We start from the raw sequence: 15,476 nt of genomic DNA, 5'->3' as shown, positions 1-15,476 counted from the left end.
ACGTCCCGCCCTCGAGTTCAGCCCTACGGGGCACGGGCTGGTGCGCCTGCGTGCTCCCGGCCTCACCGCCGCTGGGAGTACTCCCTCAGCTGTCAAGGGAACGGGTGTGGGCAGAGGGCGGAGCTAAGCTCCTTGGGACCGACGTGGTGAGCACCGCAGAGCAAGGGGGCACAATCCTCGGTCACGTTTTAGCTCCTATTACGAAACTGGGGAACTCGCCGTGGCAATACACCGCCATCTTCCAAGTGGGAATGCCTAATATAAGGAAGGAGTAGTCAGACTCATCCACAACTCCCAGCATGCTCCATGCGGGGGCGGAGCCTCCGCCCGGGGCCTGGTCCCTTTGCGGCACTGCGCGATGCTTGCTGGGAATTGTAGTCGTGGTTGTTTGTGGGCGGGAAAGAGACTGAGGTCCGTTGGAGGCAGTGGGGTGGGGCGCGCTGACACTCATTTTGGCTCTCAGATAGCGTCATGTTTGCGCTAAAAAAAAAAACCACTTGGAGACTGATCCGAGGTTCCCTGGTTAAAAATAAAAAACATTCTCTGCGAAAAACATGCCGGGATTTTTCGGTTTGCTCTTTAATTCTATCTGTCCCTCTATTGGTAGAGGTAAATTCTCTGTCGTATTCCAATCCAACCTCTCTCCTGCTTCCTGAAAAAAAGATGAGGAAACACACCTCGTTTAAGAATCAAGCGCGCCGTTGGGGAAATCTGACAAGCGAGAAATAAAAGTCAAAATCTACAGCATTCCGTTGCTGTAGTCTGTTCTCAGTTTTGGTTAATAATAAATCCGAACCAAAACAGTTGTCACGTTCACATATTGGAAATGAATGCCATCTGCATCGTTTACAGGAGCATGTAGCAAACTGAAAAATCCCAGCAGCAAACTTGCTGACAAATCTTTAACCGATTGACAAGATAATCGGGGACAGGAACATTAAATGGAAAAAAAAAAAACTGAATATGCTGTAAAGTAGCCTTTATAGTAATACCTGAATTTAAATCCCTAGAAGCACCACGAAACAGAGGATATATTGGTGCTGCTGCCATGAAAGAGCAGCCCAGTTTGTCCAGGAAATAAACGAGGCAAATGGAACAAGAGTCTGGGCGTAGACACAAAGTATATCTGGGAAGAGCCCTCCGGAATAGCTAACTAGCATTCATAGAAGACTGTGCTACACGAGAGTAATGCATCTTCAGCCATGAAAAACCTCGGAGGATAGGAGTGCTTAAATCATTTGAAAAGCATATTCTAAATGTACCTGTACTTTGATTTTTTTATGCACAAATTTATTTTGAAATTTCAATGATTATTAAAAGAATACAAAAATTTTATATTTATAAAAAGGGAGTTTAAGATTTTTTTTTTTAAAGTTGAGGTTGACATTCATGCACAGGATGGTGTCCCACATATGTTTAATTATGAACTGACAACCCTAAAACTGACACAAACTTGTTCTTTTTCTTTTTTTATTTTTTATTTATTTGTTTATTATTTTTTTACTTGCCTAAGAACTCTTATTCATAGGCAAGTTAGCCTGGGCTGAACTGGCTCTGGCTCCTCCATAACTGGATGGACACTTCTCCATAAAGAAATCTCTGGTCTGCAAACAGCCACTTCACAGGTATAGCATACTGAGAAAGATCCCAGTCACTCTTTTATGGGACAATGGCTGCCCATTCACCCTGAGTTCAATAGGAAGCTGAAATGGGATGTATTCCAGTTTCCAGCCTATATATCATTAAGAAACATCTGCTGATGTAAGCTGTCACCTTTGGAATCAACTGCTTTTCTCTTCTTAATATTGCTTCAAAAATCATATAGGCATAGTCTTAATGTGGATGTGAATTTAAATCTGTGGTAGTCTACTAGTAAGAATACATGAAATGTTTTTTGGAATAATTCTCCTATTCTGTTTTAGAGCATTGCATTAATAATGGCTCAGAGCCCTCCTGAATCATCTACCCTTCATTGAATAGTGCTCCAGTTCAGTGGTTTGTGCTTGGGTGTTTATTACTACCTTTCTTCTAACAGTTCCAAGAACTTGATAAACATTATTACACGCTACTCAGAACAACCTTATGACAGCAAGTGTTATTTTTATTGTTAAATATGAAAATGAAAACAAAGGTGAGAGCATCTCATGTCAGTAATAGAGCTAAACTATGGGAAGAAACTCACCCAGTTTTTCAGTCTGTGCATTTTTGTCCTTTCTAAAGCCACAATAAAATGGCAAGAGTGACTAAGGCAACAATTTACAATGTAATTGACTTCTCTATTGTTTAACAGTTAAGCTTGGAACAGAGAAACAAGGGGCCTAATGTTCATTTTTGCATTGATTAATGCAGCATATAGTGGTCTCTGATATATTAGCATAAAAATATATACTCAAACATAGTTCTCTAGATTCAAGTTTTCCTGAATCTAAGAGGCATGAGGCCTTGAATATTACTTCAACCTACTTGATTACTAATGTAGTCACCTTTGGACAGATTATCTCTTGTAGCTTTGGCAAAGATTATAAAAACACACACTAGTTTTCAGTACAAATGGTAACAAAGTATACTTTGTCCAATAGTAAAGTTTAACATGTCCAAAACATGTTAAACTTTATTATTGAGGTTCTCTATATTTATGAATATGTTTATGAACTGCATAATTCAGTTCAGTAAACATTTATTTTTTTAATGTTTTTATTGATTTGAGAGAGAGAGAAGGGAAAGGGATAGAGAGATAGAAACATTGATGAGAGAGAAACATTTTTTAAATATATTTTTATTGATTTCAGAGAGGAAGGGAGAAGGAGAGAGATAGAAACATCAATGATGAGAGAATCATTGATCGGCTGCCTCCTGCACGACTTCTGCTGGGGATCAAGCCCGCTACCTGGGCATGTGCCCTGACCCGGAATGGAACTATGACCTCCTGGTTCAAAGGTTGAAGCAGTAAACGAGTACAAACTTTGTTTCTGAACTGCTGGATTCAAATCCTACTCTCTACTACATGGTCTTTGCAACTAACCTCACCACTCTGTGCTTGTTCTACATTGCTGGGGCTGACGGGCAGACCTGAGTGATGGATGAACAGATTTCTCTGACTTACGTTTCTGTGAAAGAGGGCTAAGGGACTGTTCTACCTTAGAAGTAAACAGCAGTCCTGTTCGCCTACCTTCTTAGGCTTTTATTGTCACGACAGCTTAAACTAAAATTAACCTCTAGATACAATTAGCAGGGTAAGTATCCTTGAGAAAGTATATGCTTCTACAAGGTCATGTCTTTAAAGACTAAACATAGACACTAGCAAAACACCCGGGGATCGGACTTGTTTGGAAAAGTCAAGGTAGGGGCTGCAGCCTTCGGCAAGGTCCCTCAGAGGCCTCTGACCTTTCAGAGATTCCTCCTTCTAGACCTTCCAACCAAGTCCTGCGCTTCCCCACACTACATCTGTCAACTGGGGTGAATATTACCTACGTCTGAGGTTTGTTATAAAAATTAAATGATTTACTCTACAGGAAGAGCTTAAAATAGTGCCTGGTTCCAGGACTGTTACCTTACGAATGTTAAATTATGGCTGTGTGCCCGGCACAATGGGAGGTGATATTGTGGTGAACCAATAGACATGGTTTCAGCCCTTACAAGCTTGCGTTCAAGCAGGAGAGACAAACATGAAAGTTCTTTTGCCTCTGGGATTCTGTTCTTGAAATAAGTTCAACCAGTGAATTACACTCATGTGATGTTGGAAAGTTCTAAGTGAGAGGGAGGAGGCCAGTGTTCCGTGCCCTCTGGCTGTTTCCCTGCTGAGGCAGGAGCACAGAGACGGGAGGCTTTCTGCGCAGCATCCAGCGCCCATGGACTAGCTTCCTGGGTATCAAGAGGCAGTGAGTTGCTGCAGAGTCAGCAGAAGCACGGCTCCTTCCCGAGTCCAGCTTCCTGTTCCCTGGGTCAGAAGTAAGCAGTGCAGCCTCAGAGGCGGCAGCTGCCCTGGTGGTGCAGTTCAGTCTTGCCCTCGGAGGCATTCCTGCAGAGCCTCGTCCAGAGCCTGCTCTCCCACCCCTCCCCAGCATTTAACAAGCACCTCATTTCCTTTATTGTGTTGCTTCCTGCTTCTGATAGTAGGGTGCTACAGAGAGACAGGTGTCAGGGGAGCCAAGAGTGGATCAAGAATGTGGTCAACGGTGTAGAAATCGGCTGAATTGTGCTCTGAAGTGAGGACTGGAAACCTTTCACCTGACAGAGTAACAGGATGCTGGAGGCAAAACCTACTTGAAACAGCCACTTCACACAAAGAGCTCTTTCTCAAACAGATGGATATGCTAGAGAGTGATAACCAACTGAAATATGTACAAGGTCAGTGCATATCACAGGGATGCAATGCTTGTATAAATGTGGTTTTGTTGATGGTGCTTATTGTAGCAATTTTGTCAAACTTCTGTGAGAAATATAAATTCCAAGACAAGGCAGATGGAAGCTTCGCCAGATAAAATCAAGTCTGGAAGAAGAGTTAGAAAAAGACTTATTCTGGGGATGTTTGTTTGTATGACCACTTAAAGCAGTTAAAGCTATAAATTAATCATCTTTGTATATGAAAAATAATTTGAATAATATGTGTTTTCTTGATCTTTTATACTGTAAAAGCAATACCTGCTTATTGTAACAAGTGACACAATCCAAAAGCAAATGAATTAAGTTTCCTCTTATCCTTCCCAATTTCCACTCCACTGAGGATAATCAGTGTTAATTGCCTGAGCTGTGTATCACTCCCTAACTTTATCCAGACTTAGAAAAATATAGCTAGTTTGTTTTGGATTTTTCCTCCAAGTAACATATTACTATGCAATTGCTTTATTCGCCTAACAATATATTATGGATATATGACCAGGTCAACTGACATAGATCAAACTCAGTCTTTTTTATTTTTTAATCCTCACCAGAGGATACGGGTTTGTGTGTGTGTGTGTGTGTGTGTGTGTGTGTGTTTTTAATCCTCACCCGAGGATATGTTTTTATTGATTTTTTTTTTAAAAGAGAGGAAGGGAGAGAGAGATAGATAGATAGATAGAGAGAGAGAGAGAGAACGAGAGAACCATTGATTGGCTACCTTCTGTAAGTGCCCCGACTAGGGATCAAACCTGCAAACTGGATATATGCCCTGATGGGGAATAGAACCCGCGACCCACTGGATGATGCTCCTGCCAACTGAGTCACACCAGCCAGGGCCAAACTCAGTCTTTTAATAGCTGAGTCCACAGAATAAATTATCCTTCTATAGTACCATTTGTTTCCTATTGATGAATGTGTAAATTGATCTAGGCTTTTAGCACAGCTAATAGCACTGCAATAAATATCTTTATTCTATCCTGATCATAGGATGCTTTTATTTCCATAGGGAGATACCCAGTAGTGGAACCACTGGATCAAAGGTATCTCCTATTTTAAGACATACTGCACACTGTTTATCCAAAGGGTGGTTGTAGTTCACACTTCTAATAGGAATGTGTGAGGGTGTTGATCTTCCCCATTCTCATAAGTAGATCCCACTCCACACCAGCAGCAGAAGAAGGACCATATCTAAGTATCCTTAAATTGTTTGGGTCAATAGTTTTGGCCTCCAAAATTGTACATTTCTTTTTAATCCTCATCCGAGGATATGTGTTTTAATTGATTTTTAGTGAGAGAGGATTAAAAAGAAATGTACAATTTTGGAGAGAGAGAGAAAAAAAAACCATCAATGTGAGAGAGAAACATTGATCGGTTACCTCCAGCCAGGGATCAAACCCACAACCTAGGCATGTGCCCTGACCAGAAATTGAACCCACAACTTTTTGGTGAACAGGATGATGCTCCAACCAACTGAGCTACCTGAGCAGGGTCAAAATTGTACATTTTTGTTGAATCCTTCTTCTTCTCTTCCTCATTCCATTTCCTTCTCTGGATTTCAAAGATTATAGCACCTGTAAGCAACCAGATTTCTGTAGCAAATAATGTGCTTTCTCCCACAAATACAATTATTCTTAAAGAAAACCAAACAAGAAGAAATCTAAAGATGCCTATGAACACTAAATCCACATTTGATACCTTGACTGACTTCTCATAGTCTCTGAACACACAGACTTCTTTGTCTAGCCCTGAGAACATCTAGAGTAGATGTGTGTGCAGAGCACAAATTTGGATGGACATCAGACAGGCTAAACTGAAGGCTCCACCACTTTTTGCCCTGTTATGCAGTTAAACTCTATGGTCTTATCTATAAAGTGACAATATAGCCTATATTTACTAGTAATATTGTTTATGATTACTAACTCATATGATGTGAATAAAGTGCTTAGCATAGTGCTTGGTAAATAGTGAGCTTTTAAAAATATTACAAAATTTGATATCACCTTTGAAATGTGTCAAATATATGTAAGGCTGTAGACATTTAGATCTCCTAGTGAAATGCTTAATAAACAGATAATAATTTTCTAGATTTTTCTGAAAATGAGGATTTTAAAACAATTTTTTTCCAATTGTTGGTTAATGATCTGTTTTGGGCCAACCTACTAAGGCAGACACAAAGAAGTCCAATACCTAATTTCAGCCTGAAGAAGTTGCTGGTCTAAATTGATTTAAACAACCATAATCCAATATATAATGTGAGTTAAAAGAAGCAACTGAAAAGAATTATGGTAGAATAGGAACAGGAGTGATTGACTTCAAGGGAGTTGGAAATACTCTGTAGATACACAAACATTTCAAGATCATGGCATTTTTTATGTCCAGGTACTCACACACATACTCTCTCTCTCCTCTCTAAAATTTACTACTAGAATAATTTACTTTATTTTCCTGGAAGGTTTTTGGTTTGTGTTTCTTGTCATGTTTTGTTTTTAGTTAAGAAAAAAAACATTTGATGTTCATAGCAGCATTATTCACAATAGCTAACAGCTGGAAGCAACGGAGGTGTCCATTGGCAAATGCATGGAAAGTAAACAGTGGTAGATACATACAATAGAAGAGTATTCAGCCTTAAAAAGGAAATTCTGGCCCTGGCCAGGTGGCTCAGCTGGTTGGAATGTCATCCCATACACCAAAAAAGGTTTGGGGTTTGATTCCTGGTGAGGACACATACCTAAGCTGCAGGTTCCATCCCAGATCGGGGTGCGTGCTGGAGGCAACTGCTCAATACTTCTCTCTCACATCCATGTTTCTCATGTGTTGTTTCAAAGTGCCTCCATCATGTTTTATATTATTTATTTATTAATTGGTCTGAGAGAGAGGAAAACATCAATTTGTTGTTCCACTTATTTATGCATTCATTGGTTGATTCATGTGCCCTGACTAGGGAACAAACCTGCAACCTTGCTGTATCAGGACTAACCAACTGAGCTACCTGGCTCAGACTTCAAAGTGCCTCCATCATTTTTTGAGCACTTCCTTACTTTAGATATCACAACACATTTCGGGATCATTCCACATTTCCCTGCCAGATCTCAGAGGATCCAGGTCCTTTAATTTGATAATGGTATTTGGAAGCCAAGACTGGCCAGCCACTAGATGTGCTCATGCTACTAGAATGTCATCACCTTTAGGCCCTTTCAGTGGACAAAGGTAAGGAATACGTATAATACATATAAAGTAATATCAGAATCGCTAACCCATTTCCATGAAAAACAGATTTACTAAATCGAGGATGACATTTGTATACAGTTCATTTTGTCTTTAACTTTACGGTATGCAGTCAAAATACTATTTCCAAAGTTACTTAGGCTAGTGCTTTTCTTCCCCACCCCCTTCACTGCAGTAATGTTATTCACTTGTAATGCAATTCAAATCACTTTTTTGCTGCCTGTATTCCATTTTGCCCATTGCCTTTGTTTTAATTAATTTGGGGAAGGCGGAGTATGGGAAGCATTAACATGGTTCTAATAGTCAGAAATATATATATATTTCCCATTAGCTCAAATGAGCAGATACATGTATATATTTTTTATATAATTCTCATTTTTACTTTAAGGATAGAATGTAATATTTTCTCTCTCTCTCTCTCTCTCTCTCTCTCTCTCTCTCTCTCGGTATACCCTGGAAACCCCTTATAACAGTTCATAGAGTACTTCCTCATTCTTTTTTATAGTTTCATAGCACTCCATTTGTGGTGTTACTTAACTACTGTTGACCCTTGAGTAATGCAGGATTTAGAAGTGCCAGTCCTTTGTGCAGCCAAAAATCCATGTATAACTTTTAACTCCCCCAAAACTTAACTACTAATAGCCTACTTTTGACAGGAAGCCTAACTGATAACATAAATAGTAAATTAACACATATTTTGTATGGTGTATGTATTATACACTGTTTTCTTACAGTAAAGTCAGCTAGAGAAAAGACAGTTTTATTAAGAAAATCAGAACTGGAGAGCATTATGCTAAGTGAAATAAGCCAGTCAATGAAGGAAAAATACCACATGATCTCACACATTCATGGATAATAGAGACCATTATAAACTTATGAACAATAATAGATACAGAGGCAGAGCTGCCTCAAACAGATTGTCAAACTGCAGCGGGAAGGCTGGGGAGGGTTGGGGGGCAGGAGGGAAGGGGGTAAGAGATCAACCGAAGGACTTGTATGACATATGTAATACTCTTTGTAATACTTTAAGCAATAAAACAATAAAATAAAAAAAAATAAATAAAACTCTCTTGTCCATATTCTGAACTCCAGACACTATTCTACTAGTTTCAGACTTAAAAAAGACTTAGTCTTTTCGGCAGAGGGCTTTAAATCAACTTTTTACACCATTGCTAACTCCCTTCATCTCCTTTCCCTGAAGTTTTTCTCATCTGTCTTTGCTCACCACAAAGCCTTGCAGTGGGGTGACTGTAGGTCAGGAACATGAGAGGCTCACCTGGCATTTTCACCTCCTCTGTTTTTTTTTGTTGTTGTTGTTTTTTTTTTGTCCACCCTTAAATGTGGCTGTAATACCACCATCCACATTGGCACCCATATACTAGCTGACATCTGTAAACCAAGCTTGAGCGCTTTTCTCCTCTTTCAGCTGATTGTACAGAACTCCCACATGGCCAAGGATATGCGCTTGGGGGCAGGGGGGCAACCACCATGAGTGACATGAGGTTTGGGTACCTGCTTGTGTATGTTGTTTACTTGTGCTCTCTTTTCCCGTTTGGGCTCAATCCCAAATGTGTTATTTCCTTCTCACAATGAGCTGCTCTGGGCTCTATCTGACTTTATGACTTGGTGGGTCTGACAGCAACTCTTATGCCGGGGGGCCCATAAGGAGCAGCCCCAGATGCATGGTTACTCGGTGCCCCAGTAACACACCAGGATCTGTTTTTCAAAAGATGTGGGATTCTCTGCAGCAGGTGATATGGTCATGCTCCAGAACACCAGAGCTTGTCATCAACATCAACAAGTGCTGCTGCATCTGTTCCCACCACGGACACTTCCAGCACCATAGACTCCGCTGGATTTTATGGGCCACATAGCAAGGCTCAAAGCCCCACTCAAAGTTGACAACCTTCCTTCCGTGTCATCTGAATTGGAGCAGTATTCCCAGTGTGGAATGTGTTACATCCAGAAACCAAGGAGACCTACCACATACTGTGCTTCCTTTTTGTGGTAGGGGATGCAAGAGCAAGAATTTGGAGAAGATACCTGAGCACACCTCTAATCACTGGAGCCTCCAAACACTTTCCTGAAGAGGCAAGTTTCTGAATCTCCACCATCCTCCCAAGACCTCCAGTACACTAGCCCATCGTGCTGTCCTGCTTGATCAGCATGCTGTCATCAATGTGACGGATCACTACAATGTGACATACTACTGGATGTCCAGACAGTCCCAGTTTCTTCAAACTATAATGTAACAGAAGATGGAAAAGTTCACAATGCCCTGGAGCAAAACAGTAAGTGACTATTGTTGTCTGTTCAACATGAATACAAATTGTTTCTCTTCAGAATAGAAAAGAACACATTTGCCAAGTCAGTGACCACGGATCATGAATAATAAGGCCTTATTAATCTGCTTTAGCAACAATGCTGCTCTGTTCAGCAGCTGCGGTGGGGCTGCAGCTTGGTTAAGTTTGTGGTATTCTACCATTGGGTTTCTGCAGGTTCCAGACCAGCTAGTCAAAAGGAGACATGATAGGAGGGACTACCACCCTGTACCCTTTCATGCTTTAATGGAGGCAATAATCACTATCACGCAATACTGCTTTAATTTACCTGGGGAGTGGGGAGAGTTTAGAGGCTGGTACCACCCCTTCTCTACTATGATAGCTCTTACCCACAAACCAAGGACCCAAAGAGAGTGTTACTCTTATATACTCAGGGCCTAAGAAATAACCATTAAGTGGCCATAGGGAGGCCAACTGTAATCCAGGCTTTAATCAGGACTCTAAGGTTGGGACAGGAAGGGGAACATGCATAATATGACATTTCAGATCTCCAGGTATCCATCTCAGCCAAGACTCTGCGTCCAACAATCCTTGAGAAGTCTGGATATTCCTCTTTCCCTAGTGATGGTGATCCAAACAAACGGCCAGAGGTCTATTTGGGGTTGTCTTGAGAGATTCACCACAGTATTTATTTGCAGTGGCGTTGCTGCATCCTTCCCTCTATGAACTTAGCCATCTCTTCAGTCAATGGTTTCTGAATGTGAAAATTGGGTTAGCTCTGGGAACTGAGCAAGGGAATATTTTTATTGGCTTATTGCTCCTATATTCCTGCATTCATATGCCTATTCTTTCTCCCATTCAGGGTGAAATTCCATATTATCTCTCTCTGAAAAGACATTTTACAGTCTCTGGTTTTCCTCATGTGATATTTGCCTCTTTGTTCAGAATACTGGTATAGGAGCTAAAGAAAAAGAAATACAATAAAGTATACAACTGGTTTTTGCATGCAGTGCTTTATAGATTATTTTAAAATAAGCAACTTTCTATACTACCTGATTCTATGATAAATGAAAAATATTAAAATATTTGTGTGAATAATCTATCTCTATATATAAAAGTCTAAGTGACCATTACAACTAAATGACCAGAACGACCAGAACAACTGGTCGATCAGTCACTATGACACGCACTGACCACCAGGGGGCAGATGCTCAGTACAGGAGCTGCCCCCCTGGTGGTTAGTGTGCTCCCACAGCCAACCTCCCACAGCTGGCCAACCTCCCGGTCCCTCCCCCCATCCTTCCCCGCAGCCGGCAGGACCTAATCAGCCAGGCCCTGATTGGGACTGGGCAAGACATCCCTGATTGGCCCTGATTGCCAGCCAGGCCTAGGGACCCCACCCATGCACGAATTCTCATAATTGGGCAGAATATAAACTTCATAGACCATTAAAGAAAACATCATATTAAAAATGTTTATTTCATACTAGAGGCCTGGTGCACAAAATTTGTGCACAGGTAGGGTCCCTAAGCCTGGCTAGCAATCAGGGCCGATCTGTGGGGCAACCAGCAGGGCAATTGGGGGCCCCCCGCTGGTACACGCCTTGGCCAGCCTGGCACTGCCCATTCGCTGGCCCTGCCCCCCTGATCGCCCCGCCACCACTGGCACCCACCTTGGCTGGCCTGGGACCTGAGGGCTGGGGGCAGTTCCTGTGTTGAGTGTCTGCCCCCTGGTGGTCAGTGCGTGTTATAGCAATCAGTCATTCCACCATTTGGTCGATTTGCATATTAGGCTTTTATTATATAGGATACTGGAATACATTACCCTTAAGTATATTCTAATACTGATCTATCATTACTACTCTATATTTGCTCACCTTTTGGAAAAATATTTTATTCATTAATATATTAGGTTTCTGTGGTTGTTGTAACAAATTACTACAAACTAGTGCTCATAACAACAGGTATTTCTTTTCCCACAGCTCTGGAGACCAGACGTCCAAAATGGCAGGGCTGTGCTTTCTCTGGAGGCTCTAGAGGAGAATCTGTTCTTTGCTTCTTTCCTCTTCTGGTAGCTGCTGGCAGTTCTTGACTTGTGGCCACATCACTGTGACCTCTGCGTCTGTCTTCACATTGCCTTCTCCTCTGTGTCTCTGTGTGTTTAGTCTTCTCCTATCTCTCTTGGATATGGACACTTAGAGTTCACCCACATAATCCAGGATTATCTCCTAATTTCAAGGGCCTAAACTTTTTTTTGTTTTTGTTTTTATATTTTTTTTTATTAAATCTTTATTGTTCAGGTTACATTTGTTCCTCTTTTTTCCCCCCCATAACTCCCCTCCTCCCAGTTCCCGCCCCACCCTCCGCCCTCACTCCCCACCCACTGTCCTCATCCATAGGTGCACGATTTTTGTCCAGTCTCTTCCCGCATCTCCCATTCCCCTTTCCCCGCCAAGAATAGTCAGTCCATTCCCTTTCTATGTCCCTGATTCATTATAATCACCAGTTCATTCTGTAAATCAGATTATTTATTCACTTGATTCTTAGATTCACTTGTTGATAGATGCATGTTTGTTGTTCACAATTTGTATCTTTACCTTTTTCTTCTTCCTCTTCTTAAAGGATACCGTTCAGCATTTCGTATAATACTGGTTTAGTGGTGATGAACTCCTTTAGCTTTTCCTTATCTGTGAAGCTCTTTATCTGACCTTCAATTCTGAATGATAGTTTTGCTGGATAAAGTATTCTTGGTTGTAGGTTCTTGGTATTCAGCACTTTGAATATTTCTGCCATTCCCTTCTGGCCTGCAAAGTTTCTGTTGAGAAATCAGCTGACAGTCGTATGGGTATTCCCTTGTAGGTAATTGAGTCTCTTTCTCTTGCTGCTTTTAAGATTCTCTCTTTGTCTTTTGCTCTTGGCATTTAAATTATGATGTGTCTTGGTGTGGTCCTCTTTGGATTCCTTTTGTTTGGGGTTCTCTGCGCTTCTTGGACCTGTAAGTCCATTTCTTTCACCAGGTGGGGGAAGTTTTCTGCCATTATTTCTTCAAATAGGTTTTCAATATCTTGCTGTCTCTCATCTTCTGGCACCCCTATTATTCTGATGTTTGTACGCTTGAAGCTGTCCCAGAGGCTCCTTACACTATCTTCGTATTTTCGGATTCTTTTTTCATTTTGCTTTTCTGGTTGGGTGTTTTTTGCTTCTTCGCATTTCAAATCTTTGGCTTGATTCTTGCGCTCCTCTGGTCTGCTATTGGGTGTCTGTATAATATTCTTTATTTCAGTCCGTGTATGCTTAATTTCTCGTTGGTTCTTTATCATAGCATCGAGGGTCTCATTAGTTTTCGTGAGGCTCTCCACAAGTTTATTGCAAGCCCTCAAAATTGCGATTTTTAGCTCTATATCCTCCATTTCTGTCATGTTTTTTTGTCTCCGCATTTTTTATGCTTTCTTGGTGCACCCCCTAGTGGTCTTTGTGCGCAGTCTTGTTCTAGTTGAGCCTTGATTGTTGTAGTTAATACTAGAGGGATTTGACCACCAGGCCGACTGGCTGTGTGAATCAGCTGTGTCTGCCGCGGGAAACTTCTGTCCTCTGGGGAGGAGCTAATCTAGCCTTTGCCTGAGGCGATCCGGCAAATGGCTCTGCGCAGGGCTTGGGCGGGGCGGGATCAACAGGGCAGGGCAGGCGGAGGGAGCGGTTATGGCTGCCCTCAGTCCCGTTCCCAGAGGCTCTGTTTCTCAGAACCCCAGGAACCGCTGCAAACCTCGGAGCGAAAGCTGCCTTCCAACTGATGCCAGACAATCCCGCTTCTCCCGTTTGAGTCCTAGTCCCCAGCGATTCGCCCGTATCTGGAGCTCAGAGTCTGAGACTCCCCTCTGACCAAAAACGACAACCGCGCCCTCAGCCACCAGCCCGCTTTGCGCGCGCACCTCCGCACCTGAGTATTTTCCACACTGCGTCTCCTCTGAGCCTCGGTGTGCTGTTATTTTTCCTTCTAGTTGAAGAGTCTCTCCTCAGCCAGCCTTCCTGTGGGTCTGGGTGATGTCCGTTCCGTCTTTTAGTTGTATTTTTGAAGTGGTTGTTTGCGGCAGCAGTCTCCGGTATTTACCTATGCCGCCATCTTGGTCTCTATCCTCTCAAGGGCCTAAACTTAAGCACATCTGCAAAGACCCTTTTTCCAAAAAAGGTAACTTTTATAGGGTTCCTGGGGTTAGGACCTGATATCTCTGGTGCCACCATTCCGTCCACTACAGTTGGTACTAATAATCTTCACATCAGTTTAAGATCTTAGTTACCAGTAAGATTATCTCTGACAGATAACCCAACATAGAAAAATATAATGTATATCATATAAATACTACTAGTTGAAAATATGTTAAAGAATCAATCAACAGATTGTTTACATAAAATGAAAATTATTTGGTGTTTCTAATTATCTTATAAAATGACTGAGGCACTGTGAAAAATAATGTTCTGCCTAAATTATGTGTAAATTTGCCAGTGATTACTATGCAAATCTATCTATCTTTCTTTTTTTATATAATAGGGTTGAAATTTATCAAAACTTGAAGTGCAAAGGATACCAAAGTCAGACTCAAATTCAAATGGTCAATTTTCCCCCCACAAATAAGTGAATTTCGTTTAGTCTTTTATCAAATGACAGAAAACCCATTATGGAATTAAATATACTATATTTCAGATGGACTTTTGTTTGTTTATTTTTTTAATCCTCACCCAAGGATATTTTTCCATTGATTTTTAGAGAGAGTGGAAGAGAAAGGGAAAGACAGAGAGAATAATCCATGTGAGAGCAACACATCGACTGGTTGCCTCCTGCAAGCGCGCCGACCAGGGCCAGGGCCCGGCCGGGGAGGAGCCTGCAACCAAGCCTGCTCTTGACCAGAATTGAACCCGGGACCCTTTGGTCCACGGGCTGACACTCTATCCACTGAGCAAAACTGGCTAGGGCTCAGATGGACTTGCAAGCCACCATCCTATTAACTGATTTACAGTGAGATTGGCAAGCATCATCTAGTTACAGCTATCCAGTTGCTGAAAATTCCATAATCAATATGATTTTAGATTTCTGGTGTAGCCCAATGATCTACTTAGAAAAGAAACACCAAGGGTATTGCTAGGGCGGTACTCAAATGCTAAGATCTTATTCTTTCTGACCATGGTCCTTGAAGTCAGGGTGACTCAACTCTGCAGCGTACCTCTGCCCCCTTCATTCCATGGTTGTCCCAGGTAACAACTCTTCCTCTTCCCACATTTTCCCTACATCATCTCACCTGAGCCCATTTTGTCTCCACACCAAGTAACCAGATTCTGACTTTTATACCCACTGCTCACCCCTATGGTTTGGCAACTTCTGCAGCTCCCTCCTGTTTTCTTGGGTCTCGTACCCAGTGCTTCATTTTCAGCTTTGTTGGCTTCTCTACTGCCTGATATAAGAGAGACCCCTGCTCTCAGCCCTTGACTTTCAGGAATTCCCCATCCCCCTGCTGGTCAGCTGAACTCCTATGCCTACTGGAGAGGGGACATTTGGACAAGTCTCACTTGAATTGTTGAAAAGACATCTGATCTCTAG

General features: G+C 41.8%; 1 protein-coding gene across 1 annotated transcript in view; it reads right to left on the bottom strand.

Annotated features, from left to right (window-relative positions):
* The window catches only part of VAPA (VAMP (vesicle-associated membrane protein)-associated protein A, 33kDa), a 58,927-nt gene extending 49,208 nt beyond the window's left edge, over window positions 1–9,719 (bottom strand). The window contains exon 1 of the mRNA XM_014540246.1: window positions 9,649–9,719. Within this exon, the coding sequence (XP_014395732.1) occupies window positions 9,649–9,719 (71 nt within the window). The remainder of the gene's footprint in view (window positions 1–9,648) is intronic.
* Between the last annotated feature and the right edge of the window lie 5,757 nt (window positions 9,720–15,476).

The sequence above is a fragment of the Myotis brandtii genome, unplaced genomic scaffold (genome assembly GCF_000412655.1).
Source record: "Myotis brandtii unplaced genomic scaffold, ASM41265v1 scaffold240, whole genome shotgun sequence".
NCBI lineage: Eukaryota > Metazoa > Chordata > Mammalia > Chiroptera > Vespertilionidae > Myotis > Myotis brandtii.
This window is presented reverse-complemented; position numbering and strand designations above follow the sequence as displayed.